The following is a 25000-nucleotide window of genomic DNA, read 5'->3' on the forward strand; positions in this document are numbered from 1 at the left end:
TGCTGTGGCATGACCTTAAAAAGGCGGTTCATGCTCGAAAACCCTCCAATGTGGCTGAATTACAACAATTCTGCAAAGATGAGTGGGCCAAAATTCCTCTACAGCGCTGTAAAAGACTCATTGCCAGTTATCGCAAACGCTTGATTGCAGTTGTTGCTGCTAAGGGTGGCCCAAGGGTGTTTACTTGTGTTATCTTACTCTAATATTTAAATTTGTTTGATGATCTGAAACATTTAAGTGTGACAAACATGCAAAAAAAAAAGAAATCAGGAAGGGGGCAAACACTTTTTCACACAACTGTATATTCCAGAGTAGCTCTCTGTATCTTTTTAAGGCAGTCAGGTATTACCCAGCATGTTATTAGTGGGCCTGCTTTCTCTATGAACCTCCTAAACCCCTAACCCCGTTGGCCACGATGGAACCTAGGATGTCAGATAGTGATGATTTGTTATGGCCCGTCTGATGCCGACGCACAAGGTACCCTTTAGTATCTGTATGCAACCCACTGGGCTTCTAAGTAGCTATACAAAGTAAACCCATCGGTGTTATTATTAGACGCTCAGAGCAAATGCTCCGGGAGTGTGATGACGCAGTATGAACCGTAAACAATCTATACAGGTTGGGTGGGAGGGGAGGTGGACAGGACTTTCACCCAGGAGACAGCTGCTCCTGTTACGTGTGAAACCAGTTTTTTGTCTTTGTGTTCACAACATTAAATTACACTTGCACAAGCCAAACGTGCTTTTGTTCCCCAAACCTAAGCAAGTGTTTTCGTTTGAGCTCAGTGCGTGACGCCAAGGGTCCTAACCAAGACTTGGGATGACAGCACTGTCTGCACGTCCATGAGTGAAAGTAATCTTAATCAAACTGCAAGTTAGAATTATGAAACAGCATGTAACATGGGTTGAATTCTCAGTCTCTTCCTGCTTTTTGTCTCTCCCTTACCTGTCTTTCAACATCTCTTTCTCATCTTTGCCCCTTCTTTGTACTCCTCCCCTCATCCTCCTTCCTCCAACTTCAGTCCTACAGTTAAGACTTCAGCAGAGGAGGACACGAGAGCAGCTGGCAGACCAAGGCATCATGCCTCGTGAGTAACGCCTTCCAACACTGAGCTGCCGCACATGCAGGCACATACACGTACACACACACACACACACGTACACACACACACACACACACATTTCCACTTACATGCTTTTTAGATGCAGTATGATTAAGACAGACAGAGGGGAAAGGTGAGACACAATGAACAAGCAAGAGGACACATCATCCGTTGGACCAATTAGTAATAAAACATTAAGCTATGTTTTCAGAAACAATGTCCCTGTTACTCTGGGTAATTCACACAACATGCTGTGAACAGAAAGACATAACTGTAACAGAAACAGTACACAACTTCTTTTGTGGATTATCCAGAGTAATAGGGACATAGTTTCTGAGACGAGATGTTGCTGCCACGACCAACAACCCTGACAAATAAAACCAAAACCATCTTCATGGTTAGATACCAGATGCTGGGGGGAAGTTAGAAAATGTTTTCTTTTTGGCTGATCTGACACCACGTTGTATCACATGTTAAGGAAAATGGCGTTATCATGACCTTTATTAACTCCGCCAGGCTTAGCCCGAGGAGATTATGTGTTTGGTCATGTGTCTGCGTGCATGTGTGTGCATCTGTCTATCAGCTACTCTCGTATACTACTGGACCCATTAGCCTAATATTTTCGTGCTCATTTATGACTGAAATTCGTCATTGACTCCTCACTACTCTCTACGCAAGTCATAAACAACTGCTTCAGTTTGGAATCTTGTTTCTGCGAGAGTTTAGGAATTGTTATTGTCTTGATTTGCAGGCCAAGGTAAGATAATTGTATACAGGCTATGTATGAATAACGATTGCTTAGCAAATGACAAACTGAATCTTACACTGTGTACAAAGGAGTATGTTTTCTTATTTTAAGAGGAGAGCTAGTTAGCTGTTAGCAGCTGGTGGGCAGTCCCTCAACACATAGCAGGACTGTACTGTTCCTAAACAGAGGAAGCTTTAAACAGTCATCATGAAGCGTTACACAGTGAACTGCAGTCTAGTGCACAGAGCTTAATAAACAGTTGCTCGTTGTACTACGTTGATTGATATGCCTAAATGAGAAAACGTCCACATTCAACATATCTGTACATACATTTGTTCATGGTGATTGGGTTTGAGAATGATATTTCTGGCCACTTGGGGGCAGCAGAACAAACTGTCAACACAACACTGACATATTATCACTTTATAAAGTTGACACGGCTAACATGTTTGCAAACCTTCCAGCAGACCCAGAGCAACATTAGCATTCAGATGGCGTTGTTCTTCTTCCTAATGCAAATCCAACATGGTGTCTCCTTCTTGCTCTGTTTTGTTCTCCACAAACTCCTGAGTCCTTAGCTTCTAAATGCTCCTCTGTGTTTACCAGCTAGTTGATAACATTGTCCGTTTGATGCTGGGCAGATAGTGTGCTCTTAGTAAATCATGTTTTTCTCTGAAAAGAGCTGCCTCTTGTGTCGGGAAATACCACAGATGAGAGCGGTGAGAGTGAACCAAAACAGAAGATCTCTGTAGAGCTGAGGGGAAGTCTTTTGTCATTTGTTCAATTGTTTATATAAAAATAATAATTAATTCAGCTTTAAATACACATATTCAGCTATGAAATAACCAAATATAGAACAGATTTCTTAAAGTAATGTAGTCCAGTAAAAAAAGTCAGAGGAGAGCAACATGGATGTGAAATCCAGCTCATTGTGGGAAATATGAGTGGTTATTGCCTTTTCATATTTGCCCCGTAATTGCAGGTCTCCTTGGCTCAATCCGTAATCTTAGATTGGAACCTTGGAACACAGAAGCATCATTTCACATGAATCAGATCATTGAGTCTGACATATATCATGACATGTAAAAAGAAAAAGATATGACTGATTTGTGATTATCTATTGCAGTTTTAAAATGAATGAAATGAAATCACATGCCAGCCGCTTGTAAAAGAACAAGAAAAAAGAGCGAACAAAGGACGGAGAGACAGATGAAAAGTGTAGCTCAGGAATCAGCAGATTATTCCACTGATGGAATTCAACCAAAAAGAGGGAACACATCAGTGAAATAAACTGCTGTAGTTATTTTGGGAATAAAAGTGGTTGTAGTGAATATTGTTTGAACAAAAGACTTACACTGCAGATTAAAGCATTGAAGACAGACACTGAGACTCAGGTAGGAAGAAAAGAAAACAGTTCAGATGACAGATGCTCCAAAGAGAAGCAGATCCAGACTCCAGAGACGGATAAATCCACGGGTAGTGACAGATACAAAGGCGGACGCAGGGGAAGCAGGTGGATACATGCACCCAACAGACAGACAGACAGAGAGACAGGCAGACAGACAGGCAGCCAGCGCGTATGCAGACAGGTTGGTGAGTGACCGCCGAGGAATGCTCTTGTGCTGGAAGAGGTTCTCGGCCTCAGAAGAAACAGATTTACATAGACGGCACCTGTTTACAGCACAGTGCCTGCAAAGAGGCACGCCCAATCACAACAACATGGAGCATGAGCTGCCTCTTATAAGACAGATGCTTTGTACTTTTAATGTCACAGTGATGAGAACAAGTAGACCTGAGTGTACTGAGCATACTCTTATATCCTTATTATAATTAATGGCCTCTCATGTTCTTTAGGTCGTGGTAGCACTGTAATGTGGCCAACACACCACAGGCCACAAATGTCATACACATATTTTTACTGGCATTTACAAGATTACATTTCAAATACTCATAAGAAACCTAAAGTTTGTTGATGCATGAGACAGCTCATGGCAGATAGACACGTATAAACTCAGATCTTATCAATTCCTTATACTTTAAAGCAGCACTGCGTCGTCTCGTCAAATATGGGAGCAGTGAGCGATGCCAACAGGGGACTGGGGGACTTGAAATGCAGACCAGGGATTTGTTGAATGATATCTCTGGCACTGTTTGCCATTTCACAGAGGCTCCAGCCTCCAGATAAACTGCTGGTAAGTGTGCGGGGGAATGGAATCCAGGGGCCCGGCGAGGCCCTATCAGTTTCTAGGAGTCTGTCACAGATAAGGAAGCAAGGAGGAACGCAATTGGCCAGCCGGGCTGCAAGCGCTTGTTAAAAAAAGAAATTTCAATTGGCCGTTTACGTCTTGATTGCAGGAGATGGCGCACATGGAAGAGGGTTGCAAAGACTTGTATTATGTTGGTACACCCTTTCTCACACAAATGCACTAGATGTCTTATTACTCAAGCAGCTGCGCTATTTGTTCTTCCAGCTCTTCATTTCAAAAAATTAGATTTTTCATGGCGGCACAGCATCCTCCTCTTCTGCTGCTGTAGATCCTTCAGATGCTGGCTGTGTTATTCCTGCTGGGGAGATGGACACGGCACAGGGTCTGTGTATATATTACCCAGGGAACATCTGGTGTTTATTAGGCTGTTGGAGAATCCGCCCCAGCCTCTCAGGCCTGACTGGCGTGTGGCCTGCATAGGAGCACACTGTCTGCCTGCAGGGCCACGGGTCTGAATACACGCACACACACATACAATCTAATATTTCCTCATAAAGATAATAGGGCTGTAGCTGTAGGTTTACTGTGCTTTTTCCTGCATAAAAAAACACACATTTATATTCCCCCAGCAGCGGTGCTTTAATCCTCAGTAGATGGAAACACAAAGGGAATTATTCCTGCCTAATGCACCATACGTCTTACCTCTTAGTGTAGTGTTTACATTTGACAGATACGGTCAGCAGGTATATGTTTTGCAATAGGTTTAGAGTGCGTCGTATGTTTTAATACTGCTGCAGAATGTTTAAAAGTAGGTAAGCCAGCTTCAGACTCACCGGATCATGTTACTTTATGCCCCAGTGGGCCTGTGCAGCCACGGTCGGACGCGTTTTTGGGCAGTTTGGTTACACAGTTTAAACACACTTAAAGCTCTGTGTGTCCCTGTGATGTCAAATCAGGTCTTAAATCAGGCCAGGCAGTGACAAGTCAGGCAGGAGAGTGTGAGACAGCGGGGCTGACTCGGTGGGCAGCTGACTTATAAAAAGATGATGACGTCATCCTGCTGGTAGAAGGCGATGGCGGTCCAGCTGCCACAGACTGGCAGCTGCGCTTTCCCCACTGGATCCCGGCTGGCATTCAGGATCATCATCTGAGTGGCATTCAGCCCTTCACTGCCGTGTTGCATACCTTTATCCCTCCTTCCTTCCTACCATTCACATTTTCTTCCCTTCTTTTCCTCTCTTCTTTCCTTTTTCCAACAATATTTTTTTTACTTTATATACTGCCCTTCTACCTGCTTCCTACTTGAAATTCTACCAAAGAAATTCTTTCATTTCTTTACTCCCCTTTCTTCTCCTTCCTTGTTTTATTTTTATTTCAACTTTAATGTTTTACTTCTTTTCTTCATTCTTTCTTTACCTTCAACATTAGATTTCATTCGTTCTTTCTTTTCTTCCTTCATCCCACCATTTTAGTTCAACCTGTCCTCCCTCAGTTCATCTTTCAACCCATTCTTCTTTTCTTTTTCTCTTTCCTGACTTTCTTCATAAGTCTTTTTTTCCTTTCTTTTCTTTCATTTTTATCTCCTACACAAAAAGTCCTTCTTCCTTCTGTGTTTTATCCGTTCATTCATCCTCCTCCAATTACATACCTCACCAAACTCACGTCTTCATTTCCACTTTCTTTAATTCTTATGAAGCATAACATTTCAAATCCATTTTTCATCAGTGGGTAAAAATCGATGTGAGTTGCGCAGCACAAAGCTCAATATCATTACTTTTACTTTGGCACCATGTCATCACTCAGAAATATGCCACTAGAATTATATTTGACCAAATAAGAGCCGGTGCTTGAGTGATCAGGTGTGCTCCTCACTGCTGGGTAATCAGTCCTGTTAGGGCTGTGGATAGATTGGAGACCAAGCCAGGTTAGCTCCGGCCCTGATTATTTATTCTGGATTTAACAGGGCGAGATTGTGGAAGGTTGAAAATCTCACCCGCTGCAGCCCTTTAATTACAGCCACTCCATTTATTTTCCTAGTACTGTCTGTCTGGAGAAGCCGAGCAGATATTGGAAGGGATCCAATACAGAAATATTGATTGTTGAAGGCTGAGGGAGGCCATATGCATAGTTTATTTATTATCACTGATGCATCAATGTGTAAGCAGCATGAACAGTAATTGTTGTATAGACCAGTAGAGACTATTTGAACTACTCGTACGTTTTTTTGCAGATTAACTTGGTCAAAATATGTTTTTTTTTAATAACTAGTAACTGCAGTCTTTCAGATCAACGTTGTGGAGTTCAATTGAAATGTATAGAGGTAAATGAATAAAGCTGGAGAACTCAGAGTAAACCGTACTTACAGTAAGTACAGATCTTGATCAACTGATCAGCTGGATATTAGCAGTGTTTCCCTGCTGTGTCCTGCTGTGTGTTGTGCAGACCCAGTCTCAGACGGCTCCTCTCTGGAGGCCCAGATGAGGCTGACAAGCTGGCTCTCAGGCCGGGACCCCTGGAGCTGGTCCAAAAGAATATCATTAGACTCTAGACTCTGCCGTCACAATGACAGGTATCAGCAGCGAGCTGCTGCTGTAGTTGAACACGCCTCTAACGCTGCATCTCAACCTGCATCTGTGTGTCTGGTAGCAGCATCCATGAAAAGGAGTCTGTGTTTGTGTGCGTTATTAACAAACCACTGTTCAGGTGATTTACTAAGCTGGTGGTGACTGTGATCTACTCAAACAAGCATGTACTGCTGAACCTCAACACAGTCACAGCATCTTGTCAAACAAGCACCAACTAAAAGCAGAATGTCTATTGTAGATATTTCATGATTATGTTCATCCACAGCAGCATGAATTGGACATTGCGTTTGCCTGTACATGACTGAAGATGCATCCGATTTGTTAGCACAGAGCCCCCAAAACCAAAAAGAAAATCCTTACAAACTGTGGATGTTAGGAAACTTTTTAGCCAAATCAAGTCCCAAGCTCAAACTTCAGCTGTCACTTTCAGGTGATTTTGCTTGGTTGAATAAGAAACAATGGTCACACTTCATAAAGGGTTTATAACTATGATGTTAATAGTTCCATTTGGTAAGAACAACTGTTGTGTTGCAAGTTGTGCTTTGAGTGGATGGACATGCTGGACCACTTGGAGCTAAATCTATTTATTAACAGCGAATAACACTAACAATTGCAGACATGATAGATTGAAACATTTTATCAATCAATGACCTATTAACCCCATGATCATATATTAATTGGTTACCAACATTTACAACTGTATTATAAATGGTAAATGGACTGTACTTGTATAGAGCTTTTCTAGTCTTCCGACCACTCAAAGCACTTCAACACTAGATGTCATCATTCACATCCATTCATACAGTGATGACAGGGGCTACCTGCCCATCAGGACTCTAACTAACATTGACACACATTCATAGACCTGCGGGAGCTATTTGGGGTTAAGTGTCTTGCCCAAGGACACATCGACATGGACTAGCGGAGCCAGAGATCAAAACCCCGATCCTCTGATTGAAGGACGACCCTGCTCTACAGTCACAGTCGCCCCAACCATTTTGTATAACCAAATAGAAAGAATAAAAAACAGCCAGTCATGTTTCTTTCACAACAACACCAAATGTGTTGTTATTAATGGCTTATAACTGATCTATAAAGCATTAGTATGTTATGTAATAACTATTGATTCATTTTTAATTTTTTCTTAGTAATGGGTGACTTTTTAGGAAGTGGAACAGAAAAATGTAGAAGAAAGGTCATTCTTTCCACCTTTATATTTAAGCGGACTCTTTCACTGCCTATTTCCAGTTTTTCCTCAATGTGATCCAAGTTTCATAGCAGGAAAAACTATTTATTTGTATTTCTTGCACAGATCATTTTATTTCCATTTTTAGAACATGGTGCATATTTCTGAAAATCTCTTGATCCATCTTGATCCAGTGTGGATCTCCTTGTTGTGGCGCTGAAAACTTTAAAAAGAGATGCAATGTCAAATTTAAAAATGTACATTGTGGACTTAAGTGTATGGGGAGCCCTCCTGAGCCCTCCACCTCCTCCAGTGTTTGATTTAAGAAAGTACACTACAAGCAACAAGACGCTCCATTGATTTGGCGCTGTGCGAAGCATCGGGCCTGAGCCGTCCCACTGCGCCACTCAGAACTCGCACTGTTTGTCTTACTCACTCTCTCTATATAATTCTTGGCAGTGTGACCAATGTTTTTTAAACTCTGGTGTTTTTATGTTTGCCCCCTTGAGCTTCCAGTAAACATGTTGCGTAAAACGGCGGGCTGCAGTCAGCTGGTTTACACTACCTCTGCAGGAGGAAGGGAGCGCCGTTTATTAAGATGAACAGCAGCTGTATTTGGGTCCACCCTTTTTCTTTCGAAGTGGCGGTGAGTGTTTAAGTTTGAGTGCATCCTTGTGTGGGCGTACCTGTGTGTATGTTTGTACCTATCTCCTGTCCTCCCTCCTTTTGTCTCTGCTTTAGCTGGCCTCCATGGCTCCAGTCTGCCACCTACAAAGCTCTGTGACAGGACCAGGCTGTTGTGTTCCCCTCGCCTGTAGCATTAACCCCTCACCTTAAAGCTCTATATCCCTTTACACAACACTCCCAGAGATTGTTTCAACCCCTGTCATTTTGGAAACTATGTGACCCGCTGTAACTTCTAAACCAGCCACTTGACAAGCGGAAGTGCACACGGCTCGCAGATTTCCTGCAATTCTGCCATCTCAATCTCCCGCTGACATCAAATTGACTTAAAGACTCATGGAAATAGCAAGTAGCAGGGAATACAGGCACCAACACCAACAACTTCACATATGACCCATTGAGAATGCATGTTGGGGAGTGAATGAGTTAAACATGAACAGGTGGGAGGAAATGGCATTTAGCACAATGCTGTGCGCTAAGCTGTGTGTAAAGCTTTGTGAGAGTGTGTGTTGCGAGGTCACTGAGTTGCACAGATTGATCCTGGTGCTGTGATTGAAACCAGGTTCTGTTCCTGCCTGTCACATGTTTGGATACAAAAAGAGAATCTTATACCTCTGTGCAGACACACACGCGCACACGCACGCGCACGCACGCACGCACGCACGCACGCACACACACACACACCAACCCTTACCACCTCCCTCCCCTGGCTCTGTCCCTTCAGCTCTGTTAGATAGCCACTCTTAGCTCATCCAATTAAAGCTGTGTTCACAATCAGGAGCGTGGTGGATGTAAAGTGTCCGTGTCTCACCCACACAGCGTAACACCTCCGGGCTGAGTGTCGTACGAGGTGTCAGTGACAGACAGGCGGTGTGTGAGTACCACTGGTCACATACATTGTGCTGCATAAGCAGGTCCATACAAACAATCAGGAAGAGAGAGTCTGGAGTTAGAAGACATTTGTCCTCTCCAATTGTCAATGCTGAGTGTGCAGATGTTACAGGCAGCCAGGCCAGAGCTTCCAAATGGCACAAACTGAAGATAGTATTAGTTTCTCATCAACCAATAATGTTGACCCTTTATACCTCTGAGATGACCTCTGTGTATCTGCTCGTTATTTTACTGTATATAAGTTGACTCAGCATGAACAGAGCTTTCATGAGAGCCTGAAGCTCAATAACAGAGATGCTCAAGTCATTTTGGCAAGTCCTAGTCATGTCTCAAGTCTCTTATGGTTGTAATAAGTTTTTTATCATCTGATCATCTGCTGCATGCTACACAGTGTTCACACACACACACTGCACTGTGTTCACACACACACACACACACACTGCACAGTGTTCACACGCACACACACTGCACTGTGTTCACACACACACACACACTGCACAGTGTTCACACACACACACACACTACACTGTGTCCACGCACACACACACACACACTGCACAGTGTTCACACACACACTACACAGTGTTCACACACACACTACACAGTGTTCACACACACACACACACACACACACACTACACAGTGTTCACACACACACTACACAGTGTTCACACACACACACACACACACACTACACAGTGTTCACACACACACACTACACTGTGTCCACACACACACACACTACACTGTGTCCACGCACACACACTGCACTGTGTTCACACACACACACACACACACACACACACACACACACTACACTGTGTCCACACACACACTGCACTGTGTTCACACACACACCCACACACTACGCTGTGTCCACACACACTGCACTGCTCATTCACAGCAATAACGTTACTGCTAACTTTCGACTCATCATTACACACACGCTCTCTCTCGACTGGACACTAACATTACACACTCAACCTACGTACTGAGTCATTGCTGAAAAGAGTTTGCTTCTTGTACTACACATTTTATTTTTTAGTACAGTAAAACTATAGTATCATTAGGCCCGGAGACAATGCTGCAAGCAGCAATTCCAGGGGCCGAGGATTTGCCCCACTCAGAACGGTGTGCCCCTAACGGCCACGCCCTGAACATGCCCTGCACTAGTCACTAAAAAGAAAAGGGATCAGCTGTCAGGCTTTTAACAGTTTAGACACCTTTATTTGGCAGAGAAAACAAAGACAGATGGTAAAATAATTTCCCAAACTGACAGTGGTAAGCAGCCATCACAGTTTACTGGCTTTCTAGTTGAACTTTGACCCAGGATTATTGGTGACATTTAGGATGTGCTTACTCTCAGTTTTACCAGATAATCTGAATAAACCTGCCTGATCATCCGACTAGTCGTGTTTCTTTTTTCATGTGTTCTTTGCTCTGTTCACGGGTCTCAGCAGTAAATTTAGTGAGCATAAAGTTATCACAATGAATAGAAATTATGGTTTGACAACTAAAATAAAACCCCAGTTTAACAAAAACGTACTATAAAAAAAAATCCCTCTTTCATTTCTCAGTAATCTGGAGGTAAAGCATACTGACCCACCCATCTCCCTCTGCTCCTCTTACAGTAAACCATGGTAAGTTCCAGAAGCAGGAGGACTCTTATGCGTTCGAGGAAGACAGCAGCAGTGAGAGTCTGTCTCCGGAGCAGCACCACAGTGATGAGTCGCAGGGCTCGGCCTGCCCTTCATCGGAGGTTGTCGGCAGTACGCCCTCCTCCTCCTCCTCACCTGTCCTAACCAGCCCACGACAGGTAAAAGACACCTCTCTCTCCTGACAGCGTGGAGGTCATCTCTGCTCTGTCAGACATTGTTGCACCTTCAGCAGTTGTTTCCACTGCGGTGCTTCTTTTGCCCTCTTGTGGTGACAGAGTGAACTACACCTCCATCCTCAGACTCAGATGTCATCTCTGAATCAACAGCTGGAGTCATATAGCAGCTTGATGAATTAATCTGTTGACCAAATGAAGCATTTAGACATTCCCATCATCCTTAGAGCTTTTAGCTCAAAGCATCGCTGTGACTAAGTAGAGCCTCACAGAGCTGCTAACATGGCTGTAGACTCTTTAGTGTGACACTTCAATGAGCTGGTTACTGTTCTACCTGTAAAATGCAAACAATTGTGAAAGATCCACAGGTGGCATCTTCAAATGTCCTGTTATGTTCACCCAGAGCTTCAGCACTCAAAGATATTCCATTTACAAATGTGCATTTCTGTTAGAGTCGGTTAGAGTGGCTCTGAGTGGACACAGAGAAGACAATATACAGTGTGTTGTTTGGTTTGTGAACAGGGAGGTGCAACCAGAGACCCACCTGATCAAGGCCAGGATGAAGGGCTGTCTGATGCCAACAACAGCCAGGCTTCTCCCCCAATACCTGTTCCTGCTATTGTCAAGGTCAGCATCATTTAATGAATTTACTTTCATCGTCCCTTTGCTTTTTGAGTTGGTGACACTCATTGACTTTACACTTTTCATTTTAAATGCCTAATTAAGACCATCAGCTCGTGCTCATTCTATCTCACCCTCCTTCCTCCGAACAGTCCAAGACTTCAGACAAGAACCGACAGAAGAAGCCCAAAGATGTGAAGCCGAAGGTGAAGAAGCTCAAGTACCACCAGTACATTCCTCCGGACCAGAAGGCCGAGAAGTCCCCTCCGCCCATGGACTCGGCCTACGCCCGACTCCTCCAGCAACAGCAGCTCTTCCTGCAGCTGCAGATCCTCAGCCAGCAGAAACACGCTCACACACACCCACAGTCGCAGCAGCACTCACACACTCACACTCCAAAGACACAGGCCCAGGCCCAGGCTCAGCAGCGGCAGCCCTCTTTCAGCTACCAGCCTCACCCAGCAACCCAAACCCAGAAGTGAGTCACATTAAATCATCTTTTACTCAAGGTCTCCTTACGAGCATTTCCTGGAGCTTTCAACCACATGATTTTACAGTCTTCATCATGGGACAGAGTTTGTTGTGTGAAACTACTGTTACTAAGGTCAAACATGAATTTCCACACATAAAATGCACACTTTGATCCCTTTTACCATTTTTGTTATAAAGATTGGAACAAATGGCCTCATTAATAGTTAATAAAATGAACTATTGCACTAAATTATTTTTGATATTTTAGTGTAATAGAAAGTTCTACCCATTACCCTTTATTAATGCCTTACTAATATGTATATCTGTATACTTATTGGCTTAGAAAGTAAGAAAGCTTCCATTATTAGTAAGTCATTAATAAAGGGTCATGAGTTTTTCACTTTCTTATGAGAGCCGTAACTTAGTCACTTGACGTGCAAGACTAGCTGGTCTATAAAGCATTAGTAGAAGACGTATTATTAATACCATTCCTTATAATATAAGATCCATCTTTGATTGTCTGATTAGAAAGTGGTCCCAAGTTTTTACTGTTCCTTCCTTTACTCTACGATGTGACTAACCCACTTCAATTCTGCCACTAAAGAGGAGCCGGTGAGCAGCTGTCAGCCTGTAGCCCCAACGGTCCATCCAGCCAAGCCAACAGTAACTCCTCCTCCCCAGTCAAGAACACATACGCCAACCAAAGCAACATCTCACCGGTCCAACCTGGGCCCCTACCGGCTAATCTGGATGACCTAAAAGTAGGTGACACAGAGTCAAATTAACATAAGAAAAATTGGCACGAGAAACACTAGAAGAGATGTTAACATGCCTGTGTTTGCTGTGTCAGGTATCAGAGCTCAGGCAGCACCTGCGTATTCGTGGCATGCCCGTCTCCGGCACCAAGACGGCCCTCATCGAGCGCCTCCGACCCTTCAAGGACTCAAACGCCGGCTCCTCGCCCTCTGGCTCCTCTGACATCACCACAGTGACCTTCCCTGTCACACCCACAGGATCCCTGTCCTCCTACCAGTCTCCGTCATCCTCCAGCGCCCTGTCCCAGGGAGGCTACTACCCTTACCCCAGCACCTCCTCCACCCCTCCTATCTCTCCTGCCTCCTCCGAGCTGTCCCTCAGTGGCTCCCTCCCCGACAGCTTCAGCGACGTGCCCATGTCCTCGCCGACGCAGTTCGCCCTGCAGCCATCTCCGGCCCAGCTCGGCATGGAGGACGGCCTGTGCGGGGGAGGCCCGAGGGCGGGGGAGGGGGGAGGTGTGGATGGCGAGGAAGCTGAAAAAGATAAGATGCTGGTGGAAAAGCAGAAGGTGATTGAGGAGCTGACGTGGAAGTTGCACCAGGAGCAGAGACAGGTGAGTATCTAGTTGTGTATCAGTCTACAGTAGAGGTTCAAGTCAACATTAAATCTGAAATAATATGAAGGACATATGTAAAAGAATCAGCGGGGGCAACAACAGATGTTTTTTTCAAAGCTTTATTTTCAATTAAATAATGTGTTACGCTATACAGCGTCTTTACAGGGACATTTCACAACACATGTATTTCAGTATTGACCAACACATTTACATTTGTCCCCCCGCTTGCTAGGTTGAGGAGCTGAGGATGCAGCTCCACAAGAGGAAACGCTGCTATGGAGCAACACAGGACACCGTCCCCCCTCCGTCTCACCCCTCCATGCACCACCAGCAGACTCCAGCCATGATGGGCCAGCACTTCTTTGGGGTGACTATCAAGCAGGAGCCCATGTCCTTGTCCTCCAGCTGCCCTCTGTCCTCTCCCAAACAGCTGAAGAGCTCTGCTGGCAGCTGCATGGAGGATATGGGACGCTGCAACAACCCCCTCTCCAATATAGGGGGCCCCGGAGGGCCACAATGTATGGACACTTCCTCTGGCAGCCCCTCCACAATGTCTGCTTTCCTCAGTCCACAGTGCTCGCCACAAGACTCCCCCATCGGAAAGCCTTCCAGTAGCTCCCAGCCTTCATCTCCCAACAAACCCTACTTGCTGTCACCTCCGCTGGGAAGAGACGGCTGCGGTCACCCCCACCCCCAGGCCAATAACAGAGCACGCAACATACAGGTATGATGTGTTCATGGACAGACATTTGATTCTTATATGTTCTGTGGAGAAGTCAGTCAAGTTATCTAGAATAATACCAGGTGAAATAATACCAAGGTTAGAAATACAAATGTTGGTAATCTGACTGATTGTTACTTGGTTATTATTTTTTGATTTGCGTAAAGGAGTTTCTACAGCCATGCTGACTCTGTGCGGCTGTATTTAGGTACAGCAGCTAGTGCTGACTCTCAATCTAAACCCATTTTATATACATGTGTATATATCACAAACATCTGCATAGTCGTGACTTAGCCTATTAACAACCGTATTAACGACACACACAGTCATGACTTTAGGTGCTAGGAAGGCACCTCTCTGTCTTCTGTTTCATAAGTATAATTAGGCCAAAACAAATGATGGTTACAATAAAAAAATATTATCTCCACTGATTCTTCTGGAATATACGTAACGGGACAAATTCATCCATTTGTCCTGGGAAAAAGATGCCCAATACCACTTGTATTGTTTGGCATGTTATGTTGCCATCTTAGTTTAGTTCACTAATAACCTTCCCATCAGCCTCAGCTGTACTTAGAGCTAATTAGCAAAGGTTAGCTAGCATGCTTGACTTTTTCAAGCATTTGGTCATAAATAAAGTATTGGGGAAATTAAGATTTTGACCAGGTGATGGCACTAGAGGGGATGTATTTATCATTCATCCTGTGGAAAATAAGAATGTCAGTACCAAATATACCTGTATCTCTGATGTGGCGTTCATGTATATGATGATTTTACTTGTTTTCTAACATGTTACTTTTGTCTAACTACAAGATGCAGCAGAAGAACGGTGGCCAGGCGGTGAACTGCTCTTATCCCTCTGACCAAAGAGGTCTTCAGGGAGTCTTTACCAACTCCACTGATTGTGGCCACAGCGGCTCAGCCAAGCCTGACAACCACAATATGCAACCAAAGGTAAACATTATGTCACCATTAAGAACATTTGCAATGTTGTCATGTCCGTGTCATGTACTTCATCTGAATCACCTCACATTCACGTAAACGTTTTTTTTTTTCTCTTTTCTATCCGTTTGTGATCTGTCTCTATGATTGTCTTTTTTTTAGGTGCATTGTCACTCTTGTCTTTCAGTTTTCATCACATATTCCTTCACATGTTGGTGACTTTTCCGTTACAAGAACACATCAACCATTTTCTTAAGATGCAATGTTTAATGTGATGAGATTATTCCATCTCGAGGGCCTGATTCATAGTTCTTTTTTCATTTTTAAAGTCTGCAATACACTCACATTTGGTAAGCTTCCCTATTCTAATTGGTGGGCTAATGTCACTTTTCACTATGTCTCATATAGATGTCAGTAGTGCCCTCTCCTCGGCATGTTGGCCAAAAGTGCCAGGTCTCTCCCCCTGCCTTCAGTAGCTCAGATTCAGATGCATCAGACTTAAGACAGCCCCCACGCTATGAGGATGCAGTCAAGCAGGTAAACTGAAATTCATGCTAAAATTCACTAGATATTGGCTGGCCAGAGATTTTATTTGACCTATCGGCGTCGCTCTAATTCCACTCTCCCTCCTGTCTTTTCTTTTTTGTCTCTCCAGTCCATCACCTGTATTGCACCTCTTTTATTCATCCATTCGCTTTGTTCACTGCTAACTTTCCACCCTTTACCAAGTCTGAAGCAGATTGCTGTTTTAGTCGTACAAAAGTTTTATGAAGGCAGATGTAACTTGGTCACAATAATAAAAAAAAAAGAAAAGAAACTTGAGGAATCAAAAATTGTTTCTTAATGTTAAAGGTTTATTATTGGATCGTTAAGGCTACGAGATGGTAAATGGACTTGCATTTAGTATACAGCCCTTTTCTAGTTTCAGCGACTACTCAAAGTGTTTTACACTACAAGTCAACATTCACCCAATTATACAGAGGCTGCCATGCAAGGTGCCACCTGCTCATCAGGAGCTATTAACACACACACACACACACACACTGATCGCACAGCCATCAGGAGCAATGTGGGGTTCATATCTTGCCCAAGGACATTTCGTCGTGACCACAGCCCTTATGATTGGTGGACGACCGCTCTGACTCCTGAGCCACAGTGGCCCCACTAGCTTGATAGCTAACCTAGGAATGCTAACATTGAGGGTCACCAAAATGACAGAAAGTGGTACTGTGGTATCGAGGTATAGTAGTTTTGGAAAGCGGTTTTGGTTTCATTTGTACGGTGTTTGAGATATCGGTCTAGAAGAAGTCTTCACCGTAATACAATGGATGGAAATGGAATATTGTTTTTAGAGAAAGTGTCTCTCTTTTGGCCTTAGTTGTATCTCAACCAATAAACTGGTCTGTCTCCAAGAAAAGTTTGTATTGCCAAAACTCCATTCTGTAAGTCTTTGTAAACTGCTTGAAAACTTGCATATTTTTCATGTAAAATCCTTTAAAATAATTGGATTACATTTTGAATTGTTAAAATATTGTTCAACTGATAAAAATAATCACTTTCTTATTACTGTTACAGCAACTGACCAGAAGTCAGCAGATGGACGAACTTTTAGATGTGCTCATAGAGAGTGGAGGTAAGGTTAAATTCCACAACAAATGGTAGCATATCTAGGACTGTACATGCATAAGCAGGCTGGTTTTAAATCTACATGTAAAGAGCATTGGTTTGACATCACAGTGTTGCCCCACACATTGGTCTGGGATCCCAGTGCCTGCTGTGACCCTCCCTCCTCTCCTCTTTCTCTTCAAGAGATGCCAGCTAACGCCAGAGAAGAGAGGGAGAGGGCCTCTGTAACCAAAGTTGTGCCTCACATTACTGTGTCCCCAGGGTGTCCCGGCCTCCTCATCCCTAGGTTCCACAGACACTACGAACACCTGTCCCCCACCCAGCTCCCTTACAACCACCCGGCCAATCACATCACCGAGAGCCACCTGGAGAATCTGCTGGGAAGTCCAATTGGCCGGGGAGGAGAGGTGGCTCTTCATAAAATGGCTGCCGAGGACGGGGGTCAGGAAGATGAAGGAAACAGAGATGGCGAGGTGTACGGCAGCCCCCACAACCACCACCGCCAGCCTCACCATCCCCAACAGGACAAACTTCTGACCAACAGAGATCTGATGGACACCCCTCTGTCGCCCATCAGCACCAAGGTGTCCACCGTCTCCGAGGTGCAGGGGATGGTCAGCATGACTTTCAGCGAGATGCCGTGGGAGACGATGGAGTGGCTGGACCTGACGCCGCCCAGCTTGGCCACGGCCTTCAGTATTGCTCCTCCCAGTGGGCCCAGCATCTTCAACACAGAGTTCCTGGATGTCACAGACATTAACTTGAACTCTGCCATGGACCTTCACCTGGAGCACTGGTGAGACCAACGCCGCGACATGCTAGCATCAATCACAAGACACCAGCTTACAAGTAGCTGTACGGAGCGCTGATATCAGCTATAGCCATGCCAAAGAACTATTGACTTCTACCTTAACAGCTTCAGTCCAAGTGCCACACTGTGCCTCTTGTTGTAATACAGTGGGATGTGACATTAAGTAGTCCATTAGCCTACATTCAAAGACTGGCGGCTTAGTTGAACTACAGAATTATATATTGACTTATTCCCTCCACTTCAGAGAAATTAGGTTCTGGTGTTGCCATCGTACCCAGAATCCAAAGACTAGGTCCTTTTTGGACAAGGATGCGCACAACTGCCACATAAGTATGAGAGTGAAGGGTGAAATGAAGGCTTTCCTAGGTAATGGATTACATGATTACAGTGCTTTATACCAACACGTCATGCAATATCAGTGTTACGCTTCCTAGACTTGAAGACACATTTTGACAATCATTGTATATTTTCTGAGTCTATGTTTGTATTACTGGAAAAAAAAGAAAGGAATTACAAGTTGAATAGGATTGCTTGGTACGGCCATTTTGTAAATATCTTAACTATCTGTACTGACAGAGACAAGTCTGCATATTTTGTCAGTGGTGTGGGAGAAGACACAAACCACAAATTATGTAATCAGTTCATCAAATGATGTAAATATGTCAACATTATCTCACTGTGCACCTCTAGCTGAAAACACATTTGTCACAGTTTGAGCTTACAATGTGTGTAGAAACGGTTGGCATTCCTTTTGAAGGACCTTTTTTTTTTAAACAAGTTTCTTTTCACTATTTGGCATGTTGAACCACAGAATGACATTAAGAAAAGAAATGAATGTCTTTGGTCTTATCGGTTTAGATCGGCAGACACAATGTACCTTATTTGCAGCAGCTTTTTTTTTTTAAACAATTTTTATTCCAGTTTCCCCTTTACAATGTATAAGTATGTGCTATTAACTAAAAGCTGTTGAGAGATATTAATATAGACAAATCCAACATCAGTTTTTCAGACAAATGTTAAAAAAATTTAATGAAAAATGTGTTCTTAATAAGTAGCTTTTTGTCCTCACAAATCCCACTCTTTCTATTCCCAGGCCACAGTTATTTATTTTGTGTTGTTATATTTATACTTTATCCTGTATTTATACTGACATTCCTTTCTCATAAATTGGGGCTCTTTGATTTAATGGGAAAACTCCAGTGCTGCCATTATGACCATGAACATTTCTTAGTATATCTTACAAATGTGATACAAAGTGAAGGAACCACTTCCAAAAGCCATGCTTTCTTAAATCACCTTTCTTTAAAGAATCCTACTAAGTGGACATGCCTATGTCTATTATTAGCACTTGTGAATAGGAAAATGGAAACAGAAAGAAGAGCAATAAACCTATCACAGCAAAATCATTTCTGCATTTCCTCTTTTATTCATGTCTAATTCACAAGAAGCACACAATACAGGTTTTCAATATTTTCCATGGGAAGTTTGTTTGTAACCCTCGATAAAGATACAATATAATATTCAGATCCTTACTGTGAACACTGCATATTAACACAGCATAACCGTGTAGCAGAGACAGCTTATACACACAGTAGTTTCACTCACAAGATCTCAAAGGTTTGTACTTTTGGTCTGTAAATGTCCTTTCCTGCGATATGTAAAAACTTTAAAGGAAGGCGTTGAGTCTCGTCTAACTATTGTGAAGAAAGCAAATAAATATACATCCCAAATGTCAAACTTATACATTTCCAACACATTTCTGTTGCCTGTAGACGTGGGTCTCACTGCGTGTTCTGTTTGACCAAATCTGTTTTTTTTCCTGTTACTTATGAAGTGTTGCACTTGTTAAAGGGTTTCTATGGTTACATGTAGGCAATGAATGCCCATCTTGAATATATGACAAAGCTGATATTTTTCACTTCATGTCTTCCGTTATAAGAATATTTACAGGGCTTTTTTACCTGGTGGGGTTCATTTCATCATTTTCCCTAATCAGGAAACAAAATCACATCAGACAGAAGCTTCCATGTTGCTTGGCCACCGACTTGCTTTACTATTATAAAATGAAAAACAGTATTTGCCTGCATCCCTGTATACTACAGAAAGAAGAGCAATAAACCTATCACAGCAAAATCATTTCTGCATTTCCTCTTTTATTCATGTCTAATTCACAAGAAGCACACAATACAGGTTTTCAATATTTTCCATGGGAAGTTTGTTTGTAACCCTCGATAAAGATACAATATAATATTCATTTCCCTTAATATCATATAATCTAATATGAACATTCTAGTAAATTGCAGTTTACACAACATGTACCCTGGAGATTCATATTCACCAGTGGTACGTTAGCTTCCTGGAGATGTATCCCATAATAAACAACAGATCTGGACTCTGTTTGCAGTAACGGCTCCATCTGTCATGTGAAATGGACCTGTGGGTTATCGCACCATTTCACATTACAGATAGAACAGCAGAGAATAGAGCCGACAGAATCCTCCATTTCATCTACAGAGAGAAACACATCTGGTCTACACTGCACCTCCACCAGGTTGGCTGTAATGGTTTACCGCCTGAATAAGCCTCAAGTATTCAACAAGTCTGTTTTTGTTTTTTAACAAATGACCCCAGACTCCCCAACACATCTCCATGATGGTGGCCATCTTCCAACATGGCTGACATCTGTAGCGGCCTATGGCGTAGAATTCTCTTTTAAAATGTCACGGGAAACTCATCAGTTTAGAATCATACTAGCACGAGCCAGCCTCTGAAAACAGGCACTTTGTCATGTCTGAGAAAATAGCCTGTCATCAGGATTATTCGTTTTGAAGCTTGATCCACATGAATGACCAAAAATTAGGACACATCAGCCTTTGCTGCATCAATTTTGACCCTTTTTTAAAATCAGTCTCTCGCTAGACTCCTAACTTTATGAAAGTACTACGCTAAAATTGCTCTTTAAGTAAGACAATTCCTTTAATGTAGTGAAGCTAAATGTAATAAGGTGGGTAAAGAGCCAAACATAGTAATGTTGATCAAAACATGTATTGTTTCACATGAAACTTGACGAGTAACAATAATAGTAATACATCCATCTCACCATCATCAAGTCACGGTCTACCTCTTGCCTGGCTGATGTTGCATAGAATTACTTTACATTTTTAGTATTTGCTAGGTTAAAAGAAAAGTCTGGCAATATTCAATCATACATTTATGGGATTTGTCGACAAAGAAGAAAACATAAATATTGCCATCCTTATCCGTTAAAGTAATTCATTACATTACAAGTCTCTACAGTGTCCCAGTTTTGAAGGGCCACCATCCATACAAACAGTTTGGTTATGTAGCCAACTCTAACTTCCACTCTCCTGGTAGACGTGGCTCTCTGCGGGGATCTCCATAGTCTCTAGATGCGGCTTCCCCTCCATCTGTCCTGGTACGGTAAACTGTAGTAGATCAGCCCCGGTGGAGAAAAACCGGTGAGGGAACGCATTCTGGGCTACGGAGATGCATCCTTTGTGAAATATGTTTGGCGTGGGAAACATTCTATTATCAGTGCAAGCCAGAGACATGCTGAGTCCAGGGTGACCTGAAGGGTCAAAGAGACAGGAGAGGAGAGATCTTCCTCCTCTCCTGTCAGTTGTGTGGTGCGTACAGAAGTGGACATTTTGTCATTTAGCAGCATCTAAAGGTGTCATTGTTCTCGACAGGACACACGTGCCAGGACTTTTAAAAATGTAGTCACTACTGTCTGCCTCTATATGGCAGCATGGTGGATCTGTGATCAGTGTGGATGAGTAGTTTAACTGTACAGTGCTAAGGCAGGCTGCTGAGGAGCATTAGGACTCACTGTCAAACTGAAACATACAGACACACTTTCATTCTGCACCCAGACCTCCTTACTGTCTGATTTGAACGAGCCTCAACTGTCAAGCAGAACGTGCCAGGAACAGCAGATTAGAATGCACCATATACATACACATCAACATCAGTGGACAGGATGTCCTCAAGCAACTCTACATCAGGACATGACGCAATGAACTAGCCCCAGTTTCAGCATCTTATTATGTTTGAGTGACAGAGCTAAACAACCGTTAATGTGAAAGAGAAACCACCTCTGAAAAACCAGATATCATGATTTATTTATTTTGATTATATATAAAATAATATATAGTTGATCCAGATGGACAGAAGAGGGTTAAAAAAAATGTTCAGCATTCCTGCTTTATTGGATGACAGCTTGGAGAGAGAGCAAGAGACAGAGAACAGAGTTTAAGCAATTCTACAAAAAACTTCAGAACTGTGAGAAGTTGTGTTGAATGATCTTCTGGGTTTAGGGATTTCTCTTTGACGCTGAGCTCTCTGACTGAAACGTGATGATAACGCATGAAAGGTACAAACTGTGGCCATCAGATGTGATCATGTGTCAGGACACACTCACAGATTGCATATTGAAAAATCAGACAGAAGTAAAGCCACACTACCGAATCCATGAGCTCTCCAGAGAGAAACACTATTGCATACTTATTCATTTACCATGAGAGAAGGTGCCCACACCAAACTGTGTGTGTGTGTGTTTGGACTGCAGGTCGATCAGCATACATCTGTACAGGTCAACAGTTCAGAAGTAAACACACATATGCATACATACAGTCCACGTTGTACAATCCAATTGGTGGCTAATTTCATGAGTGTCCCTGTTCTACATTCTATTTGGTAGACTGTGTATATAGTGCATGTTTGACATTGACTTGTTGGGAGGTGGAGGTTTGCTTACATTTATCATCTTATTGCACCGGGCAATGTGGAATTAGTTCCTTTGTTCTTTGGAACATGTGAATGAACAGGTGATCCTACATACAGTAAGTCTTTGATGTCAAGCATTGCATCACAAAGCTAAGTGTCCCACCCACTGCATGGTGGGTAAGCCTCCCCCCCCCCCCCAGCCTGACTCCATCAGTCCACGTACATAGGAGAGATGGGAGAGGTGGGGAACTGATCCAGGATGCGACATACGTAACTGGCGACGTCCACGAAATGCTCTTCATACATCAGAATGAAGGGACGTTTCTAGAGGAAGGACACAATGAGCTTCAGGCTGATGTGAGACACAGAGGAGCTTTTTGGTTTCATAAAAAGAACTGAGGGCTAATTATGTGTTGAACTAGTTGCCTGGGATACATAACGCTACGTATATTTGACATAAACACAAATTATAGAGGCAGCAAAAAGATAGAAATGGGAGAATATTTTGCTTATTTTTAAAGCTGCATTGATTTAAAAAAAATAAAATAAAAAACAACAGGAAAGCAAAAACAATGAGCTAATCTCTCTAATATTAGTCAGTCACATTATTTAATTTGTCATTTGATCCATTGTTTGCATAAAACTAGTTAGTGCTGCTTTAAAAGGTTCAAATGTCTGGTTCAGGAATTGAGGAATTGATTTCTTGGCCAAATGTAATTTAGCTGAAAAATACAGAATGTTTCATTAAAGTGAACTATACCCAAATGATAGTATGTCCCCTGTCTATCCCATGGTTACAGTGTGTCAATAGTCTCCTTTAACTCATAACCTGCATGGTATAAAATGCAGAAAACTGTCTAACATCTCCACAGTACACTCACTATCAAATCTATCCACAGTTCAGAACCAGCACCATTACCACTAATTACACATGCTCTTGATCTGAAGTACTGATTTGTGAGACGGGTGTAAAAACTAAAGAACAGTCCAAGAACTTACCAGAAGCTCCTTGTACTTTGGCCGTTTTGATTCGTCCTTCGTAAGGCTGGACAGAGGGAGAAGAATCTCCATCAGCATAGGGATACAAGTGTTCAGTGGCAGACTCTGCTCCATTATGGACCTTTAAAACGGCTTTACATTGTCTTCATCAGCAAATGTTGGTTTGTGTGGCTGCAGACTAAAGCTCGTACTTCAATTCTTAAGGCCAAGAAAGAACTTTCACGCTCAGCTGTTTCAAAATGTTTTCAGTAATGAATGAAGTGGAGTATTTCACACACTGATCAGAGATCAGCCTGTATGTATGTATGAGTGCTAATGGTGCTTACCATAGGTTAACAAAGTTGATGAACATGGGGGAGAACTGCCTCTCCTCTGAGTTGCTGAGGTGGGGAGGTTCACCTTTCACCACCTGTGTCAGCTGATCAAAAACACTGTTCCACTTGGGGTAGGGGAACCGTCCTGTGGCCAGCTCGTACTGAAAGCAAACAGACTGTGATGGACTGGATTGTCCTCACTGCAACAGCTCTGTCCAGTCAAACTAGCGCAGACATAACTATGGGTTAGATTTCATGATAAAGCTGACGACATCATTTGTCTCACCAGGGTGATACCCAAACTCCACACATCAGACCGGACATCATAGCCTTGTCTGGAAGCACTGGGGTCTATCCTTTCAGGCTGAAACACACACAAAAAAAACACTTGGTAATACTGAGATGCTTCACTCAACCCACAGGACTGTGTTCGCCTTCCATGGAGAGGTCAAAGGTCAGGCTCAAACATGAGCAGGGCCCTAAACCTGGTAAAGCCAGAACCGGAACCTCACTGCCCTTAATGCGTTTAATGAGATAACATTGGACCTGTTTTGTATGGTCTGTCGCCATGGGTGCATTTACTTTGTAAATCTACATTTTTTTTATTTTGAATTTGTCAGCTGTTTATCAGTCTAAATGGCCATTATTGAAATGTAATTCCTTAATACACAATGATGTAAGGAAAGAGATTCATCAATTCGCTAAATCTTTTTTTATTCTCACTAGTTCTGAAGTGACTAAAAGGAAAAGACAGACGGCTCAGTATCCTGACATCTGAATGTCTGCCCGACACATTCAGCTCTTATCACTGCAGATGCTTACCGCCATGTAAGGCCTGCAGCCTGCGTCTCTGGTCTTGGCTATGGAGTCCACCAGCTGACCGCTGATGCCAAAATCACACAGCTTGATATTACCCATTCGGTCCATTAGAATGTTGGAAGGTTTGATGTCTAAAATGATGAGAAGTATTAAATAGACACAGAAGTCATCCAAATGCCATCATTTAATTTTGGCTTGTACTCACAATTCCATATAAATCGTACAACAATTTGAGAATAAAACTTACCTCTGTGAATTATTTTCAAGTTTTCTTTTAAGTGGTTCAGTGCTTTAACAGTCTGTTGAAGACAAAATCAATCACAT

At 42.9% G+C, this 25000-nt stretch overlaps 2 protein-coding genes across 9 annotated transcripts in view; one reads left to right on the forward strand and one right to left on the reverse strand.

Annotated features, from left to right (window-relative positions):
- Positions 1-20046, forward strand: part of myocd (myocardin) — a 62734-nt gene extending 42688 nt beyond the window's left edge. For 2 of the 6 annotated variants that reach the window (XM_031873849.1, XM_031873851.1), the window contains exons 2-12: positions 1022-1087; positions 11035-11219; positions 11757-11861; positions 12008-12333; positions 12931-13087; positions 13177-13695; positions 13931-14422; positions 15233-15373; positions 15770-15898; positions 16937-16994; positions 17171-20046. In XM_031873849.1, coding sequence (XP_031729709.1) covers positions 1022-1087; positions 11035-11219; positions 11757-11861; positions 12008-12333; positions 12931-13087; positions 13177-13695; positions 13931-14422; positions 15233-15373; positions 15770-15898; positions 16937-16994; positions 17171-17787 — 2795 coding nt within the window. In that variant the 3' untranslated portion in view covers positions 17788-20046. The remainder of the gene's footprint in view (positions 1-1021; positions 1088-11034; positions 11220-11756; positions 11862-12007; positions 12334-12930; positions 13088-13176; positions 13696-13930; positions 14423-15232; positions 15374-15769; positions 15899-16936; positions 16995-17170) is intronic. The other 4 variants (XM_031873850.1, XM_031873853.1, XM_031873855.1 and 1 more) reach the window with 4 other exon arrangements.
- Positions 19202-25000, reverse strand: part of map2k4b (mitogen-activated protein kinase kinase 4b) — a 33257-nt gene continuing 27458 nt past the window's right edge. For all 3 annotated transcript variants that reach the window (XM_031873858.1, XM_031873857.1, XM_031873856.1), the window contains 6 exons: positions 24924-24975; positions 24680-24807; positions 24144-24221; positions 23870-24018; positions 23544-23589; positions 19202-22868 (listed from right to left, as the gene is read on the reverse strand). In XM_031873858.1, the coding sequence (XP_031729718.1) occupies positions 22755-22868; positions 23544-23589; positions 23870-24018; positions 24144-24221; positions 24680-24807; positions 24924-24975 (567 nt within the window). In that variant the 3' untranslated portion in view covers positions 19202-22754. The remainder of the gene's footprint in view (positions 22869-23543; positions 23590-23869; positions 24019-24143; positions 24222-24679; positions 24808-24923; positions 24976-25000) is intronic.

Source organism: Anarrhichthys ocellatus, unplaced genomic scaffold, assembly GCF_004355925.1.
Source record: "Anarrhichthys ocellatus isolate YVR2014 unplaced genomic scaffold, GSC_Weel_1.0 scaffold76, whole genome shotgun sequence".
Classification (NCBI taxonomy): domain Eukaryota; kingdom Metazoa; phylum Chordata; class Actinopteri; order Perciformes; family Anarhichadidae; genus Anarrhichthys; species Anarrhichthys ocellatus.